The 10,685-nt window shown below is 46.7% G+C and overlaps 1 protein-coding gene across 5 annotated transcripts in view; it reads right to left on the bottom strand.

The window, feature by feature from the left end:
- The window catches only part of Nav2 (neuron navigator 2), a 364,237-nt gene that overhangs the window by 143,608 nt on the left and 209,944 nt on the right, over window positions 1-10,685 (bottom strand). For 4 of the 5 annotated variants that reach the window (XM_029479481.1, XM_029479482.1, XM_029479483.1 and 1 more), the window contains 3 exons: window positions 9,045-9,157; window positions 4,983-5,091; window positions 2,461-2,850 (listed from right to left, as the gene is read on the bottom strand). In XM_029479481.1, coding sequence (XP_029335341.1) covers window positions 2,461-2,850; window positions 4,983-5,091; window positions 9,045-9,157 — 612 coding nt within the window. The remainder of the gene's footprint in view (window positions 1-2,460; window positions 2,851-4,982; window positions 5,092-9,044; window positions 9,158-10,685) is intronic. The other variant, XM_029479484.1, reaches the window with a different exon arrangement.

Raw genomic sequence — 10,685 nt, 5'->3', positions numbered from 1 at the left:
AGAGAGAGAGAGAGAGAGAGAGAGAGAGAGAGAGAGAGAGAGAGAGAGAGAGAGAAGGGTATACATACTTGTACACATGACAATGTCAGGCAATGACAGACAACTGCTCTGTCACTCTCTGAGACAGGGTTCCTCACTGAGCCCAGAGGTAGGGTAGTAGATAGAAGCCTCTGTGACCCTCTTTCCTTCTGTTCCTCCACAGTGCCAAATTAAGCTTCACAAGTCTTTACCCAGTTTTTAAATGTGGGTGCTGTGATTTGAACTCAGGCCCTCCAGAAATTACCCTAACCCATGCAATCACCTCTATAGCTCAATGCCTGCGCTTATTTGTAGTTGGGGCTGCAGAGACTGCTCAGTGGTTCAAGGCACTGGCTACTCTTAAAGCAGATTTGAGTTTGATTCTCAGCATCCTTTGTAGGGTAGCTCACAACCATCTGCCACAGGGGGTCCAATGCAACCATCAGTCCCTGGAGGTCCAAGGTCCTCTTCTGACTTTTGCAGGTATCGGGCACACACAGTACACAGATGCAGGCAAAATACACATGCAAAATAATAATAAAAAGAGTAGTAGTGGGACTATTTCAGCACAGCAATAAGGTACTGGCAAGATGGTGCAGCAGCACACTGGTTACAGTCCGGGGGCTCTGAAGTTACTTTCCTGTGCCTGGTCTCTGTATGTATGCATGTATGCATGCATGCATGTATGTATTTTAGTTTTATGAGACAGTTTCTCTGTGTAACTTTGGCTGTCCTGGAACTCACAGAAATCCACCTGCCTCTGCTTCCCAGGTACTGGTATGCCACCACCACCAAGCTTTTTTTAAAGATATATATATATATATATATATATATATATATAAAATATTTATTTATTTATTATATGTAAGTACACTGTAGCTGTCTTCAGACACTCCAGAAGAGGGTATCAGATTTCCTTACAGATGGTTGTGAGCCACCATGTGGTTACTGGGATCTGAACTCAGGACCTTTTGGAGGAGAAGCCGGTGCTCTTAACCACTGAGCCATCTCATCAGCCCAAAAGCCATATATTTTTAATTCTGTGTCTGAGTGTAGGTATGTGTAAGCAAGTGAAGGTACCCACAGAGGCAAAGGTGTTGGATTCCTTGGAGCTAGAGTTACAGGTGGTTGTAAGCTACCTGACATGGGTGCTGGGAACTGAACTTGGGTCCTCAGGAAGAACAGTGTGTGCTCTCAACTGATGGTGATCATCTCTCTAGTCCTGGGCTCTGCCTCTAACAGGCACATAACCACTCATAAGTTTTCTTGCTTTCCTATACCAGCTTTTTCATTTATCAGCCAAGGACTATGATATCATTTTCCCTTAGGATGGAGCAAGATAACACATACAAGCACCAACTCCGTATGTGGCAGCCAGCAGGGGCTGCAGCCATGACTAACTTTACACCACTGGTTCTACATCCCATGCCTGTGGGGGAACGTATATGGTTGCTAGCCCTGACTTTCCTTATCTGTAATTTTCATTGCTAGGACATAAAGGGTGGACATGGTCTTAGGAAACTTCAGAGCGAGTCATGAGAATGGAAGAAGTCTCAGGTAGGCAAAATAAGGAGATGTGAATGACATTTACAACATAGCTGAACGTGAAACCACAAACAGACCCCCCTCCTTCCTCCCTCTTGAACACTGCGTATATACGCTGATCCTTATGAATCACTCCAGGGCGCAGCATCATGGCAGCAAGTCTTCAACTCACGGAGAAAGAATGGAGAAAAAGGGACCTTGGGTTTCTTCCTCTAGCTATACAACCATGGTGCTCACCCATTCAGAGGTACCCATTAGCTCTGATGCACACTGTACTAGGGACTCAGAGAGCACAGTAAGAGGGGAGAGGAGACAATGATATACCAACTACTCCTCAGGGTGACTTTACATAGTGTACACTTTGCAAAGATCCCACCATGGGATGCAGAAGTGGTGAGGGCACGCCGGACAAGACACCCTTTCAAATGCAATGGCCAGTGGGAGGAGGCTCCGCAGAGACCAAGGAGACAGAATGTAAGGCCAGAAACTGCAGAGATGGTGGGACTGGAAAGAGGTAGTGGAAATGGAGGATGGAGGGAGGAGGTGCAACAGGGGAGAGTAAGGTGGGAGGCAGAGGGGAGATGCATGAGCCCTGAGAGGAAGGAAATAGCCGGGTCACACAAGCCCAGGAGACTAGGTCACCAGCCGGGCAATTACCCAGAGCAAGGCTGGTATAAGGGACAAAGGCAGCAGATATGCTCACATAGTCAAGTTTTGTGGGTCCTCAGCTGAGTCTGTCTATCGGTTCTTTTTGAATCACAGCCCAGCAGTGGTCCCCAGCACACCACAGAGCCTTTGGCAGTTGCAGATGAGGTAGCTAGCATCAGCTCTAGAGACCTCTTAGTAAAGGCAGGCAGGAGGGACGCAAGGGCCAGGCCTTCCCATTTGTTCACTTACCCGCTAGTGATGTCATCACTTCGGATGTTCTTGCTCAGGACATCTCCATCACTCATGTAGCCTGGGGCGTCCATGCTGATGCCTTCCAGGTCTACGTCATCGCCTGCCTTGTCCGAGACATCCACGTGGCAGATGCTGCTGCCCCTAGAGGCCAGCTGCCTTCTCAAAGGGGCAGAGTACACGTAGCGGCCTGCCTCAGCACTGATGAAGCGGCTGGCGTTGGCTCGTGGTGGATACCCGTTGCCCATTGATGGGGCATCTCCTGCCTGGAGCCGGGGGCTGGACTGTCCGAGTCTCCAGGACAGAGGAGTGGGTCTTCCTGTGAGGCTGAGGATGCTGCGGCCGCTTATCTCAGTGGTGACGTTGGTGTCAAACGTGGTTTCTAATGTGCTGAAAACGTAAAACCAACCTGGGTTAGATCCCAGTGGGTGCAGGTTAGGTGGTTTTTTTAAATGTTCAGAACAAGAGAGAAAAAAAAGTCCCATTTACAAAGCAGGACGAAACAGCAGGCTCCAAGTACCACCTGGCGTAGTTCCTTTATTGACAAGGAAAAAGAGAAGCTATGCGTTTACCTACACATTCTGGAAATCCTACTGGGGATGTTCTCTTTTAAAATGTGGTATAAGATACTCTTCACTGACTCTTTAATTACACGCAACGTGCAAAGCCTCATTCTGCTAGAAAATTGGACTCTTCTTTCCAGTTCAGGAAGCAGACAATGCTTAACTTGTGAAGCGGCGACAAAGGACCCTCCGACCTATTTGTTCCAGAGTTGCTGTGTCAGGATTTCTTCAAGGGTTAGCTATAGCAGCCTGAGGTGAGGCTCCTAAAACTTCACACACCCCTCTCCCCCCCTCCCTAATGTCCCAGAGTCAATGCCTGTGACTAGGTGAAAAGAGGGGTGGTAGGCTCATGCCTATTCATGAAGTCACAGGATCCAACATCAGGATCCAAGTTCTTCAAATACCTGAAGAGTTAAGGAAGGCACTTCCTCTATTTGGGTGCCAGTGGCTGTTTTGTCCCAACCCCTACCCCCAACCCAGGAAATTACCTCATTGTTTCACATCTTGGACCCTTGGTTCTGAAGACAGAACCCACAGTGGCTAAAACTCCGATCTACCAAGACCCCTCCATCCTTCCTCCCTCCCTTCCTCCTTCCCTCCCTCCCTCCCTTCATCCCAAAAGCTGTTGCCTGTATGCAGGGATATATTTTTCTAGCTGAGCTGCCTTGTTGAGCCTCAGTGGGAAAGGAAGTGCCTACCAAAGCTCTCAGTGGTAGGTTTGACAGTTAGTATGGTCTGTCAGCTTGACAGGATTGAGAATCACCTAGGAGACACACCTCTGGGCTTATCTGTGAGGGAGATTCTAGACTGGGTTGAGGAGGGTGGCTCCTTCTCTCTCTCTCTTTCTCTCTCTCTCTCTCTCTCTCTCTCTCTCATATATATATAAGTACACTGTAGTTGTCTCAGACATTCCAGAAGAGGGCTAATGCCCTCATTACAGATGGTTGAGAGCCACCATGTGGTTGCTGGGATTTGAACTCAACACCTTTGGAAGGGCAGACAGTGCTTTTATCCGCTGAACCATCTCTCCAGCCCCCAGGTGGCATCATTCTATGATGCTGGTGTCCCAGGCTGAATCAAAGAAGAAATCGAGCGGAGCACCAGCTGCATCAACCTCTGCTTCCTAACTATGAACCGCTGTCTCAAGGTCCCCACCGTGATGAATTATAGACCCTTAAGCTAAAAACCAAAACAAACTTCTTTCTTCCTCAAGTCACTTTCCTAAGGTATTTAGCTGCAGCAGTGAGTATAGTAACAGATACAGAGGGGAAGCCCTGCACTTCCTCCTTTTAAATGGTTACCAAAGAAAGTGAAACTGGAGAAGCAACCGGAGAACCCATGGGAGCCCAGCGGGTAGCCGGGGACTCTTTGATTTTCAAAGCCGAAAACAAACTGTGAGACCTCATTCTGCCAAAATCAGGAAGGAGTGCCCACATTACATCCTCCTTAAGGCTCTCGCTGAACAAGGAAAACAACCCGAGATTCCTTCTAACAAAACCATACTTTAAACAGGGTGAAGTTTTACAAACACTTTCTCTCATCTTTCACACACGTGCATGACTAACAATATCGGTGTTGTGTATCAGGAGACCTGGTAGGAATTCAAGTTACTCAGTTTGTCATACGGGTCAAACATAGTTCGCCTGTTCCTTCCAACCAGCTTGCTGTAGTTTTGAAAAATGCAAGTAAAATAAAGTTTTAAATGGAGCTGGAGCAATTTCCTCTGGGCGGTCAACTTGGAAACCTTGTGCTCTGGGGCGGTATCTGTCTACACTAATCTCATCCCCTTCGCTCTGCGTATTGTCTTGGATTCTTTGTGAATTCTAACACGCTTGAGGACAAGGGTTTCTATTCCACTCTCAACCAAACCACTTTGTGGGTGGCACGGTGGGCAGGAGTGAAGCAGAGTTAGAAGGAGCTCCCAGCAAGCTCTCTCAGCAAAGCAACTGAAGCCCGTACCTGTGTGTAACCTGAGTTCCCCGTAAACTGGACATGGTCTCTTCTAAATTCTGTCTTAGGTCTGCGATGTTCTTTACTGTCCGAAGCCGCCGAGCCTCGGGGTCTTCTGCTGGAGAAGCAAGGGTTAAGATCAGTCTAACTCTGCTAGACCATGAGGTTCTTACAAACAGCAACCAAGTGGGGGGCGGTAATGCCGGATCTATTTCTAGCTTCTTGTTTGTTGTAAGGACTTGACACTACATGGATGGATAGACAGATGGATAGATGATGGATGGACACATTGGATAGATACCTATGTGTCTATCTGTCTGCATAGATAAATAAATAGATGTGGGGGCTGAAGAGATGGCTCAGTGGGTCAGAGCACTAACTGCTCTTCAGGAGGTCCTGAGTTCAAATCCCAGCAACCGCATGGTGGTTCACAACCATCCGTACATATGACGCCCTCTTCTGGAGTCTAAAGACAGCCACAATGTACTTACATATAATAAATAAATTCTTTAAAAAAATAGATGCATATACACATGGATAGATGGATGTATAGATGTGTGAATACACACACACACACACACACAGATGATATGGATAAGTAGATGCATACCTTCAAGTCTATCTGTTGTATGCACACATGGATAGATACATGCATGCATGAATAGATGGAGACCTATGGATGAATGGCTGGATGGGTGGATGGATACCTGCAGGTCTGTCTGTCTGCATGCATCAACAAAAGAACAGATGCCCAAATGATGGGATTAAATCCAAAGAGGTTCCCTCTGAAGATATTCGGTCCAGGGCTGACCACACCTCTAAGACCACTTTCTTTTGCCCATAAGAAAATGTGAGTGCCCCTTTGTTTCTCTGGGTAATACAAAGTGCCTTACAAAACCACATGCATTTGCTCATCACTTATAATCTACAGGGGAAAGCTTGCCTCCCCCTCCCCAACCCCTTGCTACTAGCACATGTGCTGTTGACTAGAAACTGTGTGGTCAGTTCTAAAGACGTTAGACTCCCCCACCTTCTGAGTCCAGGGTTCTAAAATGAGCATGGCCATAGCACCAGTCTCCAAAGAGAGTTGTGGGGGAAACATGGGCTATTGCCGTCACTACTTTTGACATTGTGCCCATCACAAGCCCCCGACGAATGCCAGCAGAAGCCACTGAAAACCAGCGGAGCTCTAGGGCAGGACACAACCTGCCTTCCGATGTCTGAATAGAACTTATAGCTTCCAGTGTCTTTTTTTTTGTTTTGTTTTGTTTTGTTTTTCGAGACAGGGTTTCTCTGTGCAGCCCTGGCTGTCCTGGAACTCACTTTGTAGACCAGGCTGGCCTCGAACTCAGAAATCCGCCTGCCTCTGCCTCCTGAGTGCTAGGATTAAAGGCGTGCGCCACCATGCCCGGCGAGCTTCCAGTGTCTTAAGAGCACGCCGTGCATAGGCTAAGACATGGAGCATCTCTCGACAGCCAGCCCTGCCTTCTGCTCTTTAGTTACGTTCTTTCATCTGGGTTTACAGGAGGAGGAAGAGAAGGGACATAAGTACTGTCATGATTTAAGAAGTGGATTTCAGTATGATCTAAACATGATTTAAGGTTTGTCGTTGTTGTTGTTGTTTTTGGGTTTGTTTTTTTTTGTGTGTTTTGTTTTTGTTTTTTTCTTGGAGAGATGGCTCATTTAGGAGCATTTGTTGCTCTTGTAGAGGACCTGGGTTTAATTCCTAGCCCCCTCATAGTAACTTACAACTGTCCATAACCCATTTCCAGGAGAATTGACTCCCTCTTCTGGCCTCTACAGGCACCAGGAATGCACATGGCACACAGACCTACACGCAGGCATAAACACTCATATACATAAAGAGGTCCAAGAAAGAAAAAAAAAACTCCCAACCATTATTTTTAATAGACCAATGGTCACCTAAGAAATGTCATAGAATTAAGCTTCACCCCTGAGATAGGTGCCAAGTTCCTTGGCCTGGCAGAGGGATGTCTGGAGTGTAGGGGCAGAGAAATGACAACCACATGATTATTTACGTTTTGGGTTTTTGTTTTTCTTTTTTTTTTAATGTAGGAGTACTCTTTCTGCATGTACACCTGCATGACAGAAGAAGGCATCAGCTCCCTTTACAGATGGATGTGAGCCACCATGTGGTTGCTGGGAATTGAACTCAGGACCTCTGAAAGAGCAGCCAGTGCTCTTACCTGCTGAGCCATCTCTCCAGCCCTATCCATGTGATTATTGTAGAAGGAATTTACTATAGCAAAATCTTGAAGTAATTATTTTAAATTACTGTTTTTAACTTTCTACTTCCTTTAATCCAGAGAAATTTGTGAAACACTCTTTATCTGAACTGTGTTCAAACTTCAATTTGCCACCCAAGTCTTTAAGGTACATACATATATATGTGCTTGCCTGTGTGTGTGTCTGAGACTTTGAACTCCTGATTCTTCTGCCTTCACCTCCCAAAGGCTGGGATTACAGCTGTGTGCATCCAGGTTTATCTGGTATAGGGGATTGAACCTAAGGCTTCATAAATGCTAAAATGGTCTATCCTATCTTCTCTGAGAGCCTTAGGGGAGTGTGATTGCATCATCTTCATAGGCTGCCAATCTCTTTCATTGCAGGTTTAACTGTATTTATTCTACATAGACTGATTGGAAGGCGCCAAAGCTTTGGATCACTCTGGGTGCAGTAGTAAGGCACAGATTTTCCAGTTACTGCCATTAATTAACCCCATCTCACCATAAAACCCTGCCTTTAAAAGCAGGGGTGGAAATGAGCCAGAGAAACATCTCAGCAGAAAACAAAACAAAACCACCACCACCCCGGCTGTTCTTCCAGAGGACATGGGCTCTGTTTCCAGCACCTGTAACATAACTCCTATAACTCCAATTCTGGGGGATCCATTCCCCCTTTGGACTCCACAGGCACCAGGCACATACGTGGTGCATGTAGTTATATGCAGGCATAACATACACATTAAAATATATTTAAAAAGACAGTCATAGGTTCATAGGTAGGCTGGTGGAAGAGCTCCGAGGAGGTAGAATTCACCCAAAATGAATTCTAACTCTTCTACTTTCCTTCTCCCACTTACTAATGTAACGTTGTGTGGTGGCGTGCTGTCAAAGTGCAAAGACCCAAGTTCAGAGTCCACAGCTCACATAAAAACCACAGAATGCCTGCACCATGAGAGGTAAAGAAAGGGATCCCTGGGCAAACCGGACTAGATGGAATCCATCTGTGAGTGCTGAGTTCAACAGGAGACCCTGTCTCAATAAATAAAATGGAGAAAGATCAAGGGAGGAGCCTGGTATCAACTTCAGGCCTCTGCATATGTGACCCTGCACACACATTTGTGACTACATACATGCAAACATAAGTGCACACCACACACAGACACACACATACACATAGACACACACACACACACACAGAGAATGTAATGGTACAACATCAACATTGGACGCTCCTTGAAATGGAGTTACAGATGGTTGTGAGCCAAATGGATACTGAGAATCTAATATAAAGCCTTTGTAAGAGCAGCAGGTGCTCTTACCTGCCAAGCCATCCATAAAACTAAAAAGATCAATCAATATGTTAGAGTTCTAAATTTTTTTTAAAAATTATTATTATTATTTATTTTATGTATGTGAACATACTGTAGCTGTCTTCAGACACACCAGAAGAGGGCATCAGATCCCATTACAGATGGTTGTGAGCCACCATGTAGTTGCTGGGAATTGAACTCAGGACCACTGGAAGAGCAGTCAGTACTCTAAACCGCTGAGCCATCTTTCCAGCCCCTAAATTTTTTGTTGTTGTCAAAATGCAACTTCATATGAAGGGTAAACAGTGTGACTCAAAGTTAAGTAACATAGTCCAGCCCCTAAACAGGAGCTACAGTTTTAGAGAGGAACGAAAAGGCCGTGAGAGAGAAAAGGGGAAAGGGAAGAAATAAACAACAGAAGAAAGCAACTTTGCCTGACTTCTGCATCATGGCGGCAGCCTGCCTAGCAGGCGCTCACACGAGGGGCTTCTTCACAAGCCAGGGCTCCTACTCACCAGTGAGTTCCTCCAGAGCAGGCTGTCCACTCTTGGTGTAGTGGCTGGGCTCCATGCTCACGCCCGCTGAGCTGGACTCGGCAGTGACATTCCCTTCGGTGTCCGTCTGGGACCTTGACATACAAATCAGAGCTGACCCAATCATCAGGAGTGGCAACCATCACATCTGAGCGGCTTGCCATGGCCTGCTAAGCAAGCTGCTGAGGAGCAGGGCTGGTCAGCAGACCGACTCTAAATAATTCAACAGCCACACGTGGAGAGGGCGACTGAGCCCAGAAGGATGAAATATTCAAAGCCCCCAAAGAGGGTCTGCCATTTCCCAGTGAGGGTCCGACCAGAAACATGCTGGAGGGTGCCGGGCGGTTTGGACATTCAGACTTACATCAAAAAGCAACGGGTTAGTTACCACAACACCAGCAAATAAAGCATTAACCCGATTCCACTGACAGTCCCTCTCCCCCACAATCCTCTTGACACGGCTCTCTCTGAAGCGGTGAGTGTGAGGCCGTCAGGAATGGGTGCCAAGCAGCTGTGTCTACCCTCCAGGTTTCTGATTTGCAGCTCAGATCCTCTGACATGAAAGGTCTCATTGATCATTATTTCAACACTTGACTGAGATCTGTACTTTCCCAACCCTTCCCCCAGGCCCTGGATTTGTCAAGCCGATTGAACCAGTGGCCGGCTGCAGGGGAGGTTTCTGGCCACAGCCACTTTGGCTTACTCAGACCTTGCCAGTGACATTGGATGTGCATCGAGGCCCAGGGTGATCCAGCTACTTTTCACCACCAGGAAGAAAACATGTCTCTCCCCACCCATTTTTGTAGGGGATTGAACCCAAGGGCCCTATGCATGCAGGGCACGTGTCCTAGCATGGAGAAATATCCCCCACCCCCTAGAATGTGCCAAAAATGTAGGTGTACTATGAGAGATGAACTGCTAACTTCAAACCTCCCACTGTCCTTTGTTCTTTTTCCGTCCCACAGAAGCCATGCATCCCTAGTTCCCACAGCTACAGCTTTAAAGGTTCATTATTATCCCAGTGTTCTTGTTTATCCACACAGCCGTTGTTTGAAGCTCTGCCATCTACTTAGGACTAATAAACACCCTAAACCAGGTACACTGCTTGTAATCCCAATGGTTATAAATGAAAGCCAGGCAGGTATACAACTAGTACAGATGGACTGCTAAAATACTGTCTGCATTTTGCATAGTATTTCTAAAAAGTAAATTAGCATGCTCTCTGTCTCTGTCTCTCTGTCTGTTTCTGTCTCTCTCTGACTGTCTCTCTCTCTGTCTCTGTCTCTTTGTCTCTCTGTCTCTCTCTGTGTGTCTCTCTCTCTCTCTGTCTCTCTACATAGTCACGGCTATCCTGGAATTCACTATGTAGACTAGATTACCTCAAACTCAAAGAGATCTGCCCACATCTGCCTCATGAGTGCTGGGATTAAAGGCATGCGCCACCACACCTGGTAAATTAGTTCATTGTTTAAAATTTGTGAGGTTTGGGAGCTGGAGAGAGAACTCAGCAGTTAAGAGTACATGCTGGGGGCTGGTGAGATGGCTCAGTGGGTAAGAGCACCCGACTGCTCTTCCGAAGGTCCAGAGTTCAAATCCCAGCAACCACATGGTGGCTCACAACCA

The sequence above is a fragment of the Mus caroli genome, chromosome 7, assembly GCF_900094665.2.
Source record: "Mus caroli chromosome 7, CAROLI_EIJ_v1.1, whole genome shotgun sequence".
NCBI classification, from domain to species: Eukaryota; Metazoa; Chordata; class Mammalia; order Rodentia; family Muridae; genus Mus; species Mus caroli.
This window is presented reverse-complemented; position numbering and strand designations above follow the sequence as displayed.